This window comes from Schistocerca gregaria, chromosome 4 (assembly GCF_023897955.1).
Source record: "Schistocerca gregaria isolate iqSchGreg1 chromosome 4, iqSchGreg1.2, whole genome shotgun sequence".
In the NCBI taxonomy this organism is placed as follows: Eukaryota; Metazoa; Arthropoda; class Insecta; order Orthoptera; family Acrididae; genus Schistocerca; species Schistocerca gregaria.
Window position 1 is genome coordinate 204,243,749 of NC_064923.1, and position 20,481 is coordinate 204,264,229.

The 20,481-nt window shown below is 44.8% G+C and overlaps 1 protein-coding gene across 1 annotated transcript in view; it reads right to left on the minus strand.

Moving 5' to 3' along the window:
- The window catches only part of LOC126267984 (trypsin-1-like), a 98,790-nt gene extending 84,387 nt beyond the window's left edge, over positions 1–14,403 (minus strand). Inside the window, exon 1 of the mRNA XM_049973331.1 lies at positions 14,120–14,403. Coding sequence (XP_049829288.1) covers positions 14,120–14,224 — 105 coding nt within the window. The 5' untranslated portion in view covers positions 14,225–14,403. The remainder of the gene's footprint in view (positions 1–14,119) is intronic.
- Positions 14,404–20,481: the final 6,078 nt, after the last annotated feature.

Sequence of the window (20,481 nt, forward strand, 5' to 3'; positions counted from 1 at the left end):
GAAGCCTTGCCATTCCATCTTCATAGACTAATAGTCCCATACACAGTAAAACTTTGGTTAAACGAAACTGCAAAACGGCAGACTTAAATTCTTTGGGGAAATCCATTCAAAACTATGGAAATGGACTTGACTGTTCACAAAACTGGAAATTTTGTTTGCTGGAAATGGGAAATTTGTGGTAAGATCTTACGGGACCAAACTGCTGAGGTCATCGGTCCCTAAGGGCAACACTCACACCCATGCCCGAGCGAGGACTCGAATCTACGACGGGGGCAGCCGCGCATACTGTTGCTCCCATTACGTCACACATAAATGACTCTTGTGTACTGCAAACGTGTTAACGTATAGCTTTAGATGGGTAGCCCATTTTCTGTACAACTGATACCCACAGTCACTCATGTAAGAAACTGAAAATGGAGGACAATATAAAGACACAAACACCAAAATTAAAAACGGTTACTTTCTATATGGTCTTTTCCAAGCACATGTACTTCCCTCGACTGATCACCAGTAGTTCCTGGAAATGTGCAGGAAACGACCCATTTTCTCTATTTTCGTTAAACTGGCAATCAGTTCTTAGTAAACAGTGTTCTGTGCTCAGTTACAGGTGTCAAACACCAACTTATATTCCGTACCTATTCCTTGCGACAGGTATTATAATCATTCATAGTTCATCATTATTGTAAGATAGAAACACAGAGGTGGGACTTGTTCTCGCTCAAAGATATCACAACTACACAGAGAAAAGAGAGACATAGGTGGTGCTTCACTATCTGAACATTTGTGAATATACATTTGCTCTCCATAATGGGAAAAATCTTTGCAAGAATTCTGCTAAACAGGCTTCGGAATAGTTTCTAAATTTGTTCCCTGCCTCTCAATGTGGCTTCCGCTCCTCCAGAGTTACCATTAGCATGATAGTCTGTGCCAAACAACTGCAACAAAATGTTGAATAAGGAGGATGGCTGCGACTGTTAAAAATCTTTATTCAAAAACACGACCGGTTTCGTGAACTACATTTGCTTTATCAGGTGCCTGTAGTCAGTTCAGAGAAGCGATCTGTTTAAAAACCGGAGAAAGCACTATTTCCTTCTTTTACGCAGATCGCTTCTATGGAATTACAACAAACACCTGAGAATGTAAATATAGTTTGCGAAACCGGTCTTGTCTTTGAATAAAAATTTTTAGCAGTCGCATCGGTCCGTTTTATTCAACATTGAATATTTCGACTGTGGATGGCCTATATACAAAGTGTTATGCAATAGAAATGTTAATGATACCGTAAGCCTCTGCTCATAGTGCAGTACGATCTAGAAAAGGCCTTTGCCACCGTACTTACAGATAATATAGGGATGGTCCGTATGCTTATTGTCTGCCCTGTGTATTTTTTAAGACTGATCAAAGAACTCCTTGACAGTATTATGGGTCAAATTCCGAATCAAATAGACATCTCCGAGAATATTCTAGTCAAGGGTTAAATCTGATACAGACTCCATGCTCATACCTCCGGCACATCCCTATTCTTATTGTCCATGCTCTAAGACATATAATCTACAAACAACAGTAACATTGAAATTAAATAATGTTCTGACAGGAGACTTTTTAAACTAGTCAGACTTCACTCAAATGTATTGGTCAAACTTGTCGAGATAACAGATAAGCAATATTCATCTGCAGCCATCGTACCTGAAAAACTGCAGTCAACTGGTTCAAGAGTGTTCACAAGCAATTTGGCCTGACTATGAACTTTCAGAAAAACAGTGTTCGTACAACCTCTCCATGATCCCGTCTTTAAGAATACAGTATCGTCACTAGAGGAGGTAAATCATTTATCCTTCGATGAAAGTATTCCTTCGGAACTTTGCACATCTGAAAGAGAAGTGGAAAACAGAAACACTGTTGCCCCCACTTGCTTTGGACATCACTCCCAGTAGACCCTTCTCAATAAAGCACTAAAATGGAGGTGACCCGGTGAGATGCAAACGAAACGCAGTCGGTTGCAGAAGCTTTGGGGAAGGAAATCATCAATGTCCGTTTAATGAAACCATCCCCGGTTTTCGCCTTAAAAAGATTCAGGAAATTTACGAAAAGTCTAAATGTGGATGACAAGTCGCGGTAATCCTGAGACAACACGAATAAACAGTATAGAAACCTCCGTCCTTAGCATCTTAAAAGATAGGAACCTGAAGCTCGGCGAATGCGGAATATGGAGAAAATCCAACCACTACCCTCACGTAAAGTTAGGTGTAAAATCTGTGGGTGCAAGAATGTGCCTGATTTGTTTCTTAAAGTGTCAGATTCACCAACATCAACAATTTTCACACGAAAGTACAGAAGAAGAAGGGATACTCGCTATCGAGTGGCAATCGACAGTGTCTCTGAATGAAGGATTTCTTCCAAGGACTTTCAAAGGCAGTATGCAGACAGTCGCGTTAATAGGAAATAACATTTTCTTTCAACACTAACCAAGAAAGAGAAAGCTGAAAGGTGGGAAGGAATGTATAGAGGTACTGCATAAGGGACATTAATTTCAAGGCAGTATTGCAGAATGGGGAAGCGGAAGTAGATGATGAGATGGGATACATTATACTGCGAGAAGAATTTGACAGAGCACTGAAAATCCTAATCCCAAACAAGGAACAGGAGTCGATGACATTCCCTCAGAGCTGGTGATAGCTTTGGGAGACCCTGCCATGACAAAACTATTCCACCCAGTGTGAAATCTACACGAGGAAGAGGAAATACCTTCAGACTTAAAGAAGATTGTAATAATTAAAGATCAGAAAAAAGCAGGTGCTGATAGGTGCGAATATTACAGAACTGTCATGGTTGCAAAATATTGACACGAAGTCGTTACAGAAGAACTGAAAAATTGGTAGAAGCCGAGATTTAGGGCGATAAGTTTTTTTCCAAGATACATTTTGGAACACAAAAGGCTGTTCTGACCCTACGACTTATATAATAAGCTAGATTAAAGAAAGGCAAAGCTAAGTTGTGGACTTATGTAAAGGTTTTGTCAACGCTGTCTGGAATACGTTTTAAAGACTGCAGCGATAAAATACAGGGAGCTAAAGGTTATATACACTACTGGCCATTAAAATTGCTACACCAAGAAGAAATGCAGATGATAAACGGGTATTCATTGGACAAATATATTGTACTAGAACTCACATGTGATTACATTTTCACGCTATTTGGTTGCATAGATCCTGAGAAATCAGTAGCCGGAACAACCACCTCTGGCCGTAATAATGGCCTTGATAAGCCTGGGCATTGAGTCAAACAGATTGGTTGGTTGGTTGTTTTGGGGAAGGAGACCAAACAGCGAGGTCATCGGTCTCCTCGGATTAGGGAAGGAAGTCGGCCGTGCCCTTTGAAAGGAACCATCCCCGCGAGTCAAACAGAGCTTGGATGGCGTTTACAGGTACAGCTGTGCATACAGCTTCAACACGATACCACAGTTCATCAAGAGTAGTTACTGGCGTATTGTAACGAGCCAGTTGCTCGGTCACCGTTGACCAGACGTTTTCAATTGGTGAGAGATCTGGAGAATGTGCTGGCCAGGGCGGCAGTCAAACATTTTCTGTATCCAGAAAGCCCTGTACAGTACCTGCAACATGCGGTCGTGCATTATCCTGCTGAAAAGTAGGGTTTTGCAGGTATCGAATGAAGGGTCGTAACACATCTGAAATGTAACGTCCACTGTTAAAAGTGGCGTCAATGCGAACAAGAGGTGAACGAAACGAGTAACCAATGGCACCCCATACCATCACGCCGGGTGATACTCCAGTATGGCGATGACGAATACACGCTTCCAGTGTGCGTTCACCGCGATGTCGCCAAACACGGATGTGACCATCATGATGCTGTAAACAGAACCTGGATTCATCCGAAAAAATGACGTCTTGTCATTGGTGCACCCATGTTCGTCGTTGAGTTCACCATCGCAGGCGCTTCTGTCTGTGGTGCAGCGTCAAGAGTAACCGCAGCCATGGGCTCCGAGCTGATAGCCCATGCTGCTGCAAACGTCGTCGAACTGTTCGTGCAGATTGTTATTGTCTTGCAGACGTCCGCATCTGTTGACTCAGGGATCGAGACGTGGCTGCACGATCCGTTACAGGCATGAGGATAAGATGCCTCTCATGTCGACTGCTAGTGATACGAGGCCGTTGGGATCCAGCATGGCGTTCCGTATTACCCTCCTGGACCCACCGATTCCATATTACGCCAGCAGTCATTGGATCTCGTCCAACGCGAGCAGCAGTGTCGCGATACAATAAACCGCAATCGCGATAGGCTACAATCCGACCTTTATCAATGTCGGAAAGGTAATGGTACGCATTTCTCCTCCTTACACGAGGCATCACAACAATGTTCCACCAGGCAACGCCGGTCAAATGCTGTTTGTCTATGAGAAATCGGTTGGAAACTTTCCTCATGTCAGCACGTTGTAGGTGTCGCCACCGGCGCCAACCTAGTGTGAAAGCTGTGAAAAGCTAATCATTTGCATATCAAAGTATCTTCTTCCTGTCGGTTAAATTTCGCGTCTGTAGCACGTCATCTTCGTGGTGTAGGAATTTTAATGGCCAGTAGTGTACAACTTGTACAGAAACCAGAGAGCAGTTATGAGACTCGAAGGGAAGTGATGGTTGAGAATGAAGTGAAGCGGTGGTTGACAGTGAAGTGAGACAGAGTTGTAACCTATGGCCGGTGTTATTCAATCTGTACCTTGAGCGAGAAATAAAGGAAGGCAAAAGAAAATTTGGAGAATGAATTAAAGTTCAGGGCGAGGAAATAAAAACTCTTAGTTTTGTCTGTGATATTGCGATTCTGTCTGAGATAGCAAACGATTTGGAAATGGAGTTAAACGGACAGGATAATATCTTGAAAGGAGGATATGGGATGAATATTAACAAATGAATGGCAATGGAATGTAGTCGAATTAAATCAGCAATGCGAAGAGAATGAGATCAGGAAATGAGACAACAAAAGTAGTAGATGAGTTTAGCTGTTTGGGCAATAAAAATAACTGATGACGACCGAAGTAGAGAGGATGTTGAATGAAATTCCAAAGTCCAATGGTATATCATGGAGAGTTGCGGCATTGCGATCCTTGGGTTTCAAGAACAGCCGTATAGAAGGTGATCGGCAACCTGACTGAGAATGTAGCAGTACCTGTCTGGTACTCGTTGGAAAGTGGAGCAGCGAGGCAACATCATGTTAAGTTAGTCGAATCGCTCCAGGGAACATCTGATATGATTAAATGTGTTTATGCTTATGACTGTTGAAGTTGTTCAACTGTTTTTCGGTGGTATGCTCTATTTAATGACGAGAGGAAGGACATTAAGGAAGTGCCACGAGCATCAAAGACTCGAACAAGTCGCGCAGACGAAAATGTGCAAGAAATAGCCAATATCATAACATCAGATGGATGTGTTCCTGCACGACTCGTCAAAGAGCTTTCAGGAATACAGAAAACTATTGTGCACACAATTATGGCCGATGATTTGGGCAAAAACAAAGGCTGTGCGTGGTTTGTGCAGCACACACTATCAGGCTATGAAAACCATGGCAGGATCCAACACTGCAAAGACCTGTTACAGCCAACTCAAAGTGATACTGATTACACAAAACCGATTTTAGCTGGCGACAAGAATGCCGTTACCAATACGAGCCCTTAGAAAGTGGCAGTTGAGCCCACAGAAGCCGAAACCAAAGACAGTCCGCTTGCAGAGGAACAGTGTGAAGCCAATGCTAACAGTTTTCGTCGAGCACAGAGAGTCTGTATGAGAAGGGCAGACAGTAAATTCCGGTCGTTTGTGAGCGAGAATTCATCGAATTCGAGCCAAATACCGATGGGCAGGTTCCTGGTCGCTCCCGTCCATAAAGCCAACAAACGGATCACAGTCCACTATCGTCCACCGTATTCGCAGGATTTGGCCCTTGCCGATTTATAGTAGTTCCGCAAAGTTGGCCATGAAAGGACACCGCTTCGATGCAGTTAAGGACATTCAAGAAAACTATGTTGCAGTATTAAATGAAATTCCAAAAAAAAAAAGGACTAAGTGACTGTTTCAAATCACTTCTAAAACTATTTAAGCACCCTTGCAGCTGTCAAAAGTTTGCCACCGCACTATTCACCCCGATGTCGTGTTTATTTTGACGACTGGCCCTCTTCAGGGGTTTGATTTTCGACTATGAACGTCGGGGGCATCTGTGGTGAGTTAATGTGGCACTGTTTTCACCTGAGGTTGCTGTTTTAATGCAGCGAAACCAGTTGTCAGAATAAACACCAATTACAGCTACCTTGAGGTTCACTTTACTTGCATTCATTATGAAGTTTAACGGCTGTGGCTGCCCGCATTACAAAGCCCTATGCCTGACACTTAGGTCTGAACTCCGCAGCACGCCAGTCAGCGATGCTAACCGCAACTTTCCGCTGCTTGAACCACAGGTCGCCGCATATTGTAAATTGATACCCCGCCGCGTTTTTGTGTTTATGTGAAGGTTAGTGTTAGGTTTTTCTATTAGTCGGACTAATTCACGAGGAAGGTTTGTTTGTATTATAAATAAATCGTACGGCTAGATGTACTGATTGGCTATAATTAAAGTGCAGCTACTGACGGAGGTCCAGAGTAGGCTGCGAAAATTGTGAGATATGCTACTGCGTTAATGCAAAAAGCGATTTACGTTGAAAGAAAAATAGTTCCACTTCTGGACACCAGGTGCAAATCTGGTGGCGCTGTACACCGTTTGTACGACAGTATGACATCCATGCTGTTGTTCGACAAGCCGTGACGTGAGTGAACAGTGCGCTGTAGTGAAATTGTTTAATGTGACCGGCAGCAGTTTCAGTGCTGCATTGACAGAGTATCGCCGACTCAAAGCTCTGAGTATATGGCCGATGTCACTAAATGGATGAAAGAAGATGATGATGAAATTCGAAAACACAGGTGAGCTTCGGGTTGTCATAGTGCTTCCGCATGTTACGACTTGGGCATGTTACTAGAATTGTCCATCCCATGGTCAATAATACGGGAAGTTTTTCGATTTATTTTACACTGGTACCCACACAAGAACCAGACGGTGCAGCAACTGACGCCTCGTTATCCGCAGCAACATTGTGCGTTATTGCTCTTCGGTTTCTGGCACGGATTGAAGTTTATGATATGTGAACGGGCAGTGTTCTGTAGAGTGAGGAGGCACATTTTACACTAAAGGGTGCCGCGAATTCACAGAAAAGCAGAATATGAGGTACAGTTAAACGGCGAGTTAGGCATTGCCAGCCGTATGTGACTTTTTGGCGCCTGCCGGCCGGCGTGGCCGAGCGGTTCTAGGCGCGACAGTCCGGAACCGTGCGACCGCTACGGTCGCAGGTTCGAATCGTGCCTCGGCCATGGATGTGTGTGATGTCCTTAGGTTAGTTAGGTTTAAGTAGTTCTAAGTTCTAGCGGACTGATGACCTCAGAAGGTAAGTCCGATAGTGCTCGGAGCCATTTGAACATTTTTGGCGGGATTCAGAAGCACTTTTAGTCTCGCTCCGTTCTTCTTTGAAGAAAACGTAACCAGAGGGGCTGGAAGGTGTGCCGTGAAGTCTGCATGTTTCGAGACCACTTTGTACAGCAGGTGATTGCTGCTTTGGAAGAGCACAACTGTGGGCAAACCAATGTTTTCGTGCAATATGGGAGGACACCTCATGTCGCTCGCCCAGTGAAAGATCTGGTTGAAGCTGCTGTCCAAGACCGTGTTATCTACATAGGTTTTTGAGATGCATCGACAGCAAGATGACCTAATGTGAATCAGTGTGACTTGTACTCTTGGGGATATCTAAAAGAAAGCGTTTACCAGGAAAATGTTCCGTCTCTACCTGATCTGATAACTAGTATAGAGTAAGACATTTCTCAGATTCCAGATTGTTGATCAAGTCATTTTACAAACACAGCATCTCGCCGCCGTTTCGGGTGTTCATATTGAACAAATTGTGTAAGTAGCGGTTGAGAATAAAATCAGAATTGTGCCTTTCTCACTTTTCTTATCTTTTCTGCTCACAGCCCGTTCCTCATGCATTGCATATTGGGAACATTTCTATACGTCTTTCTTCCATTCACAGCGCCAGGTTTGCAGCTAGAGAGTACAAACGGAATTTTTTTTCAACGTAAATCTGTTCACATTAATGCATTATAATATTTACCAAGTTTTGCTGCCATTCGAAAATTACTGCCTACACTGGAACTCTGCACTTTCATCATACCCGCCCAGCACTTAGTTCTACCCGTGTGAGGTCGGGGACAGCAAGATTAACCAGACTTACATGTGGCAGATTTTTGACTTGTCGATCACCAACTGCAAAATCTTGGGTTGTTGAGTGGGTAAAACTGGAGGACTTCAATGGAGACACAATACACAGCTCAACAACACGATGCCTATGATTTATGATACAATCACACCAACTACTGTCTACTGGCTTTTTCTGTTAAGTAATATCTACGCGCCACACATTCGGAGGACTGAGACCCTGCTTAGGGATTACCACGATATACAAGAGAATAATGAACTACCCAGTCATCACGACATACCCGTCTCCCGAAGAAATAGGCTTCATTAGAGACACCCCCGCTGTTGTACGCTAAACAGCTAGCTACAAGTAACACCAATGTAAGAGATCTCTGGAACAAGAACTGCCAAAACGTCGGAAATGACCGAGAACGGAAATAGTTCGAGAAATATAATTTTGATACTGTGGGTGTCGGACTTGACAGGAAACTGTGACTCAAACTGAACAGAATTCGCACTGGATGTGCTCGGTGCTTTGGCTCACTCTATAAATGGGGTACTGTGGAATCTCCGCATTGTTGCTGTGGTGCACTGAAACAATCTGTCATACATCTACATTTACATCTACATACATACTCCGCAATCCACCATACGGTGCGTGGCGGAGGGTACCTCGTACAATAACTAGCCTCTTCTCTCCCTGTTCTACTCCCAAACAGAACGAGGGAAAAATGACTGTCTATATGCCTCTGTAGGAGCCCTAATCTCTCTTATCTTATCTTTGTGGTCTTTTCGCGAAATGTAAGTTGGTGACAGTAAAACTGTACAGCAGTCAGCCTCAAATGCTGGTTCTCTAAATTTCCTCAGTAGCGATTCACGAAAAGAACGCCTCCTTTCCTCTAGAGACTCCCACCCGAGTTCCTGAAGCATTTCCGTAAGACTCGCGTGATGATCAAACCTACCAGTAACAAATCTAGCAGCCCGCCTCTTAATTGCTTCTATGTCCTCCCTCAATCCGACCTGATAGGGATCCCAAACGCTCGAGCAGTACTCAAGAATAGGTCGTATTAGTGATTTATAAGCGGTCTCCTTTACAGATGAACCACATCTTCCCAAAATTCTACCAATGAACCGAAGACGACTATCCGACTTCCCCACAACTGCTATACAAGAGAGGAGTGCTTTCTACGATGCTATAAGGGCACGTGGAATGATTTTATATATGCCAATGTCATAGCGTTGGAATGGGTTAGAAACCTAGATACTAATATTTAGTCTATTTATTTTTGTTTTACATATTATAAATGTATTGCATTTGTGTGTGTTATCATTCTACATCTACATTTACACTCCACAAGCCACCTAACGGTGTGTGGCGGAGGGAACTTTACGTGCCACTGACATTACCTCCCTTTTCTGTTCCAGTCGCGTATGGTTCGCGGGAAGAACGACTGCCGGAAAGCCTCAGAGAGCGCTCGAATCTCTCTAATTTTACATTCGTGATCTCCTCGGGAGGTATAAGTAGGGGGAGCAATATATTCGATACCTCATCCAGAAACGCACCCTCTCGAAACCTGGACAGCAAGCTACACCGCGATGCAAAGCGCCTCTCTTGCAGAGTCTGCCACTTGAGTTTGCTAAACATCTCCGTATCGCTATCACGCTTACCAAATAACCCTGTGACGAAACGCGCCGCTCTTCTTTGGATCGTCTCTATCTCCTCCGTCAACCCGATCTGGTACGGATCCCAGACTGATGAGCAATGCTCAAGTATAGGTCGGACGAATGTTTTGTAAGCCACCTCCGTTGTGTATGGACTACATTTTCTAAGGACTCTCCCAATGAATCTCAACCTGGCACCCGCCTTACCAACAATTAATCCTATATGATCATTCCACTTCAGATCTTTCCGCACGCATACTCCCAGATATTTTACAGAAGTAACTGATAACAGTGTTTGTTCCGCTATGTTTGTGTGTTTTGTGCAAATGGACGAAGTGGTACACTATGCAGGGCGTTTCAGAGTGTTTCCGACAAACATTTTGGAGTGACAGACCACGTCATGGGGAACAACTCTTGTTGGAGACAAAATGTTCTCTAGCGCTTTCCAGCTACGCAAGACATCCTTTAGTGTTCGTCGAGTCTGGGGCGACAAGATTTCACCGAACTAGCAGGGTCTACTAACCGTGTGTGCTCCACGCTACCTACCACAGGAAACTAATAGTGATTAAAAAAAAAGTATCTTATGCGGAGAAAGATATTTCACATGACTGGATGACAGGGAAAACACGTTGCTTTCAAACGTCGCAGAGTGCCTACGCCCTGCCGCCTGTCTGGGGAATAACAAAACGATGGCAAGTGTCGCTGGGAACTGTCAGCGAACATTTTGACTCTAACAAAAGTTGTTTTCCATGACGTGGTCTATTACCCATAGATGTTTGTCGCAGAGTTTTTGAAACACCCAGCATAATTAATTGCTTCAGACGATATACAACTAACAGAAAAATATTCCAAATTGGTGAAGGCTTATAAGCAGTTAATATCATGTCACTATACTTTATTGGATGAATTCAAATGTACTCGAACTCACTGAGTTCTTCTTTTGCAACCGATACATTTTCGCGCGCACGCTGTTATAATTTTCCTTTTTTGAGTCATCTTTGCGTATTGATAAGAAAAAAATGGCCGTAGAGGCGGAAATTACCGGACTGTGTTAGACGTAAAGAGATTTCTCTAATACATTGGCCCGTCACATTAACATCACCAACTGTCAGAAGCCTGAATAATCAGCTTTTACAGCGCAGGACGTGGAGGAATACAGTTAACGAAATTCTATAGGTACTGGTAGGGATGTGGAGCCATGCCGACGGAAGTGCTGTGGCCAGCGTTTGAGGATCCATGACGCGAACTGCCCTACCGACGTGGTCTCCCAGATTCTCAATTGGTTTTAAATTCTGGGATGTCTGGTGGCCAGAGGAGTGCGGTAAACTAATCCTGGTGCTCTACGAACCACGCATGTACACTGCCAGCTGCTTGACCCGTTGCATTGTCCTGCTGATAGACGTCATCGTGGAAAGGAAAAGCACTTAGGGTGAACATGGTCCTCAAGGAGATATGCATTCTTGATCCATTGTGCCTTCCAGAATGATGAGATCACTCACGAAAACGTTCCCTCCTGTTTGCACAGTGTTTTGGATGTTTCATTCACACATACCAACGGTCGTCTGTCAGGCAGAGCATAAAACGTGATCCAAGCCCACTTATCACCACTCAATGGACGACCAGTTGCGTTACTGGCGTGCAAATTCCAGTCTTCGTCGCCGATGAATTGCAGTCAGCATCGATGCATGCTGCGGAGTCCCATACGCAGCGAGGTTCGCTGAACGCTCGTTGAGGAGACACAGTTTACAACCATCCTTTACAAGAAGTACTTCCCGAAACTTCAACTACAGACGGTATAATAACGGTTTTCGGCTCATAAGCTGTATAAAGTACCTGACGTCATAGAAATCTCTTGGGCCAAACTGTTGAAAACAAGCCTGGGAAAATGCTTTCTTTCAAAAAAAGAAAGAAGTCACTTTTTATCAGGACAGTATTACTCTCCTCAACGGAGCTTTGGCAACGGGAAAACTGACAGATTTATAACACCGACTGCTCGACCTACACTATCTGATCAAAAGTGTTCGGACACTCCTTTGTAATTTAGAACTGACCACTGGATGCCATGAGAGGCGAAACTGCCAGCAAAACAGGGGGCGGGGAGACTTGTACCAACAGTAGAAAAGCATTAACAGCGGAACGGGTCGGTCAGGAGTGCTCAGCGACTTCGAATCTGGAATAGTTGTTTGTCACCTGAGTAAAAAATCCATCACGAACGTTTCAACTAATCTAAAGCTGCCAAGTCCACCGCTGATGATTTGAATGTGAAACGGAATGCGAAAGAACAACCACGAAGGAATAACCACAGCTTTACCATGACTTAACAGACCTCATGCACTGACGGACTAGGAGCGTCGACCTTTGTGAAAGGTGATTATATAAAATTACATGAAATCAGCAGAACAAATGACTCCTGAGTTGCAAAGTACTACCAGCAGCCCAGCTATCATAGTGTCTTTGCCTAGGGAGTTGAAAACAATGGGATACATTTGGTGACCATACATTTCTGTAATCAATGCTAAGCGATGCTTGAGGTGGTATGAAGAGCGACACTATTGGATAATGGAGGATTGGAAACGAGTGATCTGAAAGGGTATGGCCAACCTCCTTCGCATCCTTCCCTAACCCACTGGGACCAATGTCCTCACTGTTTGGTCCCCTCCCCAAATCAACCAGTCATCCAACCAATCAACGAGTGATTTGGAGATATGTATGCCGCTATAGCTAGTGGCAACCCGATGAAAGAGTTTGGGTTTGGCGAAAGCCTGGAGAGCGTGATCTACCATTATGTGTAGTACAAACAGTGAAGTATGTGGGAGGTGGTGTTACAGTATGGGGCTGTTATACGTGGTTAGTGTGCTATCTTCTTATAGCCCGTAAGAAAACGATAAATATCGAAGGATGCGAACACATTTTACAGAATTGTGTACTGCGAAAAGTAGGGGAACAGCTCGGAGACGATAATTGTTTTACCAGCGTGACAACGCACTCTGTCATAAAACAGCATCTGTGAGGCAATGGTTTGTGGACAATAACGTTCCTGAAATGGACAAACGCGGCCAGAGTCTCAAGCTAAATCCAATAGAACAGCTTTGGGATGAATTAGAACCCTGACTTGTCTCCATATCCCAGCGTTCAACAGCACTGCCTGTTCTGGTTTCTGCTCTTAAGGGAGACTCGACGCATAATGAAACACTTCATTAAAAGTCTCCCCAGCAGAGTTCAAGCAGCCATAAAGATGAACAGTGGACACGCTCTGTATTAATGTCACTAATAGTTGTCCACATACTTTTGGTTGAGGTACCGAACAGATTTGGCCTCCTTCTGATTGCCCTCGACCGACACTTAAGGAAGTATATGACTTGGAAACTTTTTGAGCCCAATGACAAGTATACGAGATTTTTGCAGTCCTGCTAAGTATAGTATCTACTCACTGAAAAAATGTTGGACAAAGTGCTGCTCAGCTTCGATGTATCTGTGTTCGAAGGACGGCTTTTTGGGACCACTGTAATGTGCTGTACTCTATATTTATTTACACTTGACAATTCTCCGTCCAGAGGTCATCTTCTAGTCACGGGTTAACATTATATCAGGTTAAAGGAAGGTACCATGGCGTCAAGTATATAATTATTTTCAGTCGTTATTCATGAGATTGCTTTGCACAGACAGTGTGCTGAATACTGCTATGGACTGCCAGTTTTTGCGTGTGGTGATTGATGAAAATTGTATGAGATAATCGATGTACCTCTATGTGACAGATGCTGCAACTAAAAGTAGTTATTTTATGTGACAACAGGAGCCTCTCTTTAACCTGATGTGATTGTAATTCGTAACCTGAAGATAATCACTTGCCTAAAACTGGTTTTCTGTGAGCAAATACGGAATACAGATTTTCTTAAAAGCACATTTACATAAGAGCGGACCATTGGAAATTGTCTTTTTTTTTTGTTGAACATATGCAATCTTTCAATTTCACGAGCGGAGATGTCTCCCCGACTGTGAACGCTTGATTATTGTGGTTTTTCTACTAATAGTAGTAGCAGAAGAAGGAAAACAATACACAGTAATACGTAGAGTGTAGTAATTGACAGCTGCTTCCTAGGGAATTTGGAAAAACAGGGTCAGTATCCGTGATAAAGATCGATGTTGTACGACAACGTTAGAAGCGGTTCACCGGTATACTCACGTTGTCTGGAGCTGAGGCCCGCTGTTGGTGGTCGGTGGCGCAGCTGGCAGAGAGAGCCTGCAGCAGCAGTAGCAGCAGCGGCAACAGCAGTGCGCGGCGTCGCATCTCGCTACATGTCGCTGGCGCTGGCGTCGTCGGCCGTTGCCGGAGCGGCTTTCGGGCGACTGGAAGCTCCGCGGCTGGAGGCCAGCGCTTTCTCCGCCGGAGAGGGAAACCTGCCGCTGCCGGCGACCGCCCCCACCCCGCGCGCCGTCCGCGCCTTCTCGGTCGCGGCCGTGCACGAGGTCACTACCGCGCCGACGTGCCGGGTCGGCCTTTCTACACCTATCTGATCCTTGCGTAACTGCCACGTTACTCGCCATGTCGCGGCCATACCGTCTTCCTTGCAGACGGGGAACGGCGAGAGGCAAGCGACGCTAGTTACCACAAAAATCGAAAGGCTTGCGAAAGAAAAAAGTCGAGAAATTTTTGCATATTTTTTCCCATGTTGGATACTCTTGCCACCGTTCCTTCAAAGGGTACTGTTGAATAATATCTGCCACCGGTCTGAAGGCTGTTTATTTAAATCACGACCACTTTCGTACTTCAGTTTCGTGTTATCAGATTCACTGTTGGAGTTCACTGGTGAACCTAACAAGCCAATTGCGTGATTTTGCGTGGGGCGACGTAAGTAAAACTATTCCACCTTTCTCGCGAAAGCAATCATTTGAACTACCGTATTCCGATGTTCAAAAAATGGCTCTAAGCACTATGGGACTTAACATCTGTGGTCATCAGTCTCCTAGAACTTAGAACTACTTAAACCTGACTAACCTAAGGACATCACACACATCCATGCCCGAGGCAGGATTCGAACCTGCGACCGTAGTGGTCACACAGTTCCAGACTGAAGCGCCTACAACCGCACGGCCACACCGGCCGCCGATATTCAAACATCAGGCGTTAAATGTTGTTACTTGTAGAGGGATGTATACGCATGGCATCACTAGTGTTTCCTTTGGAACAAATTATTGTCAAAGAGATTAGACTTGAGAGGTGCAGAAATGTTAAACGCATTAAAGACCGCAATATATTACATGACTCCATAGCCACACTATCAGATTATAATTAATACCGGTATTGGTGTTTGGTGTGCGTTGTCCATCATGCGCGTTGTTGGCCCCATGTTATTCAATTACACCTTAAACAGTGCCAGATAAATAGAGAGCTTTGATTCTTTCAATGCACAGTTAACAGATGCAGAGAAGTAGTTTATAGTATTCAAGCAAGATGCGGCAACCGCTCACACATCCAACAGAAACTAGGCATTAAGCCTTCAGAATAAAATAATAAAGTTCATAAACCACAGCACGCAACTACTTGTAGTAAAATATTTTGTTTCTGCTGCTGTGCATTAGTCCTAATTAACTTAAAAACAGTGATTTAATTTTATGTAAGGTTGTCTTTTGGAGTTTCTGCAGTATGACATACCTGTAAAACATTTTGTGTACTTGCTTTTATCTACAATATTGTGTGTTATTGATGTTGGTTGTTATTACATACAACCTCCACTACCTCTCCTACCCCTGCCGGCCACATACTGGTGTTGTATGTTCCATCGGCCACCAGGATTGAAACCGGTCTACCTCCGAGCCGTGCGTCATTGCACTTTCGTGCGTCAGCGACCTCGGCTACGGAGGCGGGTTTTGCATGCCACGAATTCAACTGAATAACCATTCTCCTGACAATAAAAGTGTGGGCTCCTCTCTCGTCAAGTCGTGCACGGCAGATAAGGCGTCGTGGCAGTGCACCAACTTCGACCGGTGATTACGGCTAGGATAGAAAGTATGCCGCCTCACCGCCTTTTCTGGTGATGTTTTGGGTTCACTGTTTTTCGCTTATAAAGCTAGTAGAAAACAAACGTAGTTATTATATTCTAAACTGCCCAGGAAAAGCTTTTGTACCAAGCTAACAATCTGCATTCGTATTTAATAGATGCCGTACCATTTTCTGTATATTATTTTGACCACAGGAAATCAACAAATGCTTGTGTGCTGCAGCCAAAAATAAACCGGCTTTCTCAGTCAGCAGAGTCTCCAATTGTGAAAAGGACAAAGCTGCTTGTGAAGATAATCCAGTCTGTCAACATGCTCAAGGATTATTTCAAGTGTAAGCCGTTCACTCATTGTACTTTACGGACGATTTGTACATACGTACTGTAAATCGCTCTTTGGGAGGGGGGGGGGGGAGGTTTAAATGGCTCTGCACACTATGGGACTTAACTGCTGCGGTCATCAGTTCCCTAGAACTTAGAAGTACTTAAACCTAACTAACCTAAGAACATCACACACATCCATGCCTGAGGCAGGATTCGAACCTGCGACGTAGCGGTCGCGCGGTTCCAGACTGTAGCGCCTAGAACCGCTCGGCCACTCCGGCCTGCCGGGGGGGGGGGGGGTTGGGAGTGTTTCGGGGAGGAGACCAGACAGCGAGGTCATCGGTCACATCGGATTAGGGAAGAACAAGGAAGGAAGTCGGACGTGCCCTTTCAAAGGAACCGTCCCGGCATTTGCCTGGAGTGATTTAGGAAAATCACGGGAAACCTAAACAGAATGGCCGGGATTGAACCGTCGTCCTCCCGAATACGAGTCCAGCATGCTAGCCACTGCGCCACCTCGCTCGGTCACGCCAAGGCACTGATACATTAACCACTATAGTGAGACACAAAACATCAAAGAATTGCCTCCTAATTTTCGCCCACGGACAGCAACATCAGCTGAAGACCGCTATCTGCAAATAATGGCTCGTAGCTACTTCAAGCAGACTGGAATAATGATGTGCGCTGCCTTTCGGGAGCAACTGCTGGGCTACCTTAATCCAGACAGACAGCAACCGTGCCCATACCATCAACCGACCTATAGTCGTCGAATATGAACAACTAGCTGCAGTGCCCGGCGCTATCCCGTGTATTAAATATCAACCACACCCTGTGCCTTGCTAATACTCATACCAAATGCTAGACGCATGGGAAACTGCAATCGCTTTAAATAGAATGGCATATTTGAATCACTGGATGTCAACTGATTGTGACAAATGAATACATCTTCACCTGCGACATTCATAAATATCAGGTTCTGGGCTCCCGGATCTGGCTTTCACAAATATAGACCAATTTCAAACCAAAAGTTCAGTAATAATGATTACACCATAGATTCAAATTTGATTCCTTTTTAAGTTGCAAATTATAGTAATACATCTGTAACGTGTAACGTATTTTAGGAGATGTTTGGTAACGACGTTTCTCAATTATGTACTTTATATCTATATATTTATGTATTGTGTGCAATAAAAATATAGCTGATATCCGCCCAAATGTGCATTAAGGGGATCGTGTAGAAATCTGAATTCAATCTGACAAGAACTTTTAGAGATTTTGGGTAATAACTTGTCCTCTTTATATATTACATACATATATGATTCAAAAAATGGTTCAAATGGCTCTGAGGAGTATGGGACTTCACTTCTAAGGTCATCGGTCCCCTAGAACTTAGAACTACTGAAACCTAACTACCCTAAGGACATCACACACATCCATGACCGAGGCAGGATTCGAACCTGCGACCGTAGCGGTCGCGCGGTTCCAGACTGTTGCGCCTAGAACCGCACGACCACCACGGCCGGCGGGATATATGATTCAAGTCAAATTACTAAATCTTATGCAGACAATTATCTTCCTCTTTCTTGAAGTTAAAGTCTGAAAAATTTCATTAAAATCTGAAGAAGACTATACATTTGTATCAGTTATAAACAAACAAAGAGACAGACAGACTTTATGAACATCTCAGCACAGTTGGCGCGTGAAGAAGTTTGAGAAAGGAATATATGGAATAGATCTTAAATGAATGGCGTCGTTTTCTCGTCATCGACGTGTGGTTAGTTGATTTCAGCACGCTACCCGAATTGCCGTGGCTGACTGGGACGTTAGGACAGGCGTATTACCAAAGGTTCGCACATAGCATCCATTTTATTTAACGTGGATATAAGATAGTTTATACATTCAATATACAAATACTCCTCAAAATTAAGACACAGCCACACATTCTTCAAAACTGAAAATCGTTAGAGACAAAATATCAAACCAAGAAGTTCTTAACATCACTGTAAGAACATATGACTGTACAGTTCAGAGATACATGCCAATATCTTTAACAATAATACACTCCTGGAAATGGAAAAAAGAACACATTGACACCGGTGTGTCAGACCCACCATACTTGCTCCGGACACTGCGAGAGGGCTGTACAAGCAATGATCACACGCACGGCACAGCGGACACACCAGGAACCGCGGTGTTGGCCGTCGAATGGCGCTAGCTGCGCAGCATTTGTGCACCGCCGCCGTCAGTGTCAGCCAGTTTGCCGTGGCATACGGAGCTCCATCGCAGTCTTTAACACTGGTAGCTTGCCGCGACAGCGTGGACGTGAACCGTATGTGCAGTTGACGGACTTTGAGCGAGGGCGTATAGTGGGCATGCGGGAGGCCGGGTGGACGTACCGCCGAATTGCTCAACACGTGGGGCGTGAGGTCTCCACAGTACATCGATGTTGTCGCCAGTGGTCGGCGGAAGGTGCACGACCTGGGACCGGACCGCAGCGACGCACGGATGCACGCCAAGGCCGTAGGATCCTACGCAGTGCCATAGGGGACCGCACCGCCACTTCCCAGCAAATTAGGGACACTGTTGCTCCTGGGGTATCGACGAGGACCATTCGCAACCGTCTCCATGAAGCTGGGCTACGGTCCCGCACACCGTTAGGCCGTCTTCCGCTCACGCCCCAACATCGTGCAGCCCGACTCCAGTGGTGTCGCGACAGGCGTGAATGGAGGGACGAATGGAGACGTGTCGTCTTCAGCGATGAGAGTCGCTTCTGCCTTGGTGCCAATGATGGTCGTATGCGTGTTTGGCGCCGTGCAGGTGAGCGCCACAATCAGGACTGCACACGACCGAGGCACACAGGGCCAACACCCGGCATCATGGTGTGGGGAGCGATCTCCTACACTGGCTGTACACCTCTGGTGATCGTCGAGGGGACACTGAATAGTGTACGGTACATCCAAACCGTCATCGAACCCATCGTTCTACCATTCCTAGACCGGCAAGGGAACTTGCTGTTCCAACAGGACAATGCACGTCCGCATGTATCCCGTGCCACCCAACGTGCTCTAGAAGGTGTAAGTCAACTACCCTGGCCAGCAAGATCTCCGGATCTGTCCCCCATTGAGCATGTTTGGGACTGGATGAAGCGTCGTCTCACGCGGTGTGCACGTCCAGCACGAACGCTGGCCCAACGGAGGCGCCAGGTGGAAATGGCATGGCAAGCCGTTCCACAGGACTACATCCAGCATCTCTGCGATCGTCTCCATGGGAGAATAGCAGCCTGGATTGCTGCGAAAGGTGGGTATATACTGTACTAGTGCCGACATTGTGCATGCTCTGTTGCCTGTGTCTATGTGCCTCTGGTTCTGTCAGTGTGATCATGTGATGTATCTGACCCCAGGAATGTGTCAATAAAGTTTCCCCTTCCTGGGACAATGAATTCACGGTGTTCTTATTTCAATTTCCAGGAGTGTATTTTGTTAAAACTCAGAAAAACTCATACAATGTCTCAACAACTTTAAAACAATAGAATTCCAAAACAATTTTTAAAACAAGAAGCATAACACATTACGTAAAACTGCAGGAACATTAAGTAAAGCTTGATCAACACAGTACAAAATCATTTCGTAAACAATGATGAAGTTCACTAAAAACGACATGTTGGTTGGAAAGCAATTTTGTCTGTCAAAATCATAGCAAACTTGATGTCATACTTTCCACACATGCCGAACATCTCTTAACGACCATTGTTATTGTTGTTGTTGTTGTTGTTGTTGTCTTCGGTCCTGAGAGTGGTTTGATTCAGCTCTCCATGCTACCCCATCCTGTGCAAGCTTCTTCATCTCCCAGTACCTACTGCAACCTACATCCTTCTGAATCGTCTTAGTGTATTCATTTCTTGGTCTCCCTCTACGATTTTTACCCTCTACGCTGCCCTCCAATGCTAAATTTGTGATCCCTTGATGCCTCAAAACATGTCCTACCAACCGATCCCTTCTTCTAGTCATGTTGTGCCACAAAGTTTTCTTCTCCCCAATCCTATTCAATAGCTCCTCATTAGTTACGTGATCTATCCACCTTATCTTCAGCATTCTTCTGTAGCACCACATTTCGAAAGCTTCTATTCTCTTCTTGTCCAAACTAGTTGCCGTCCATGTTTCACTTCCATACATGGCTACACTCCAAACAAATACTTTCAGAAACGACTTCCTGATACATAAATCTA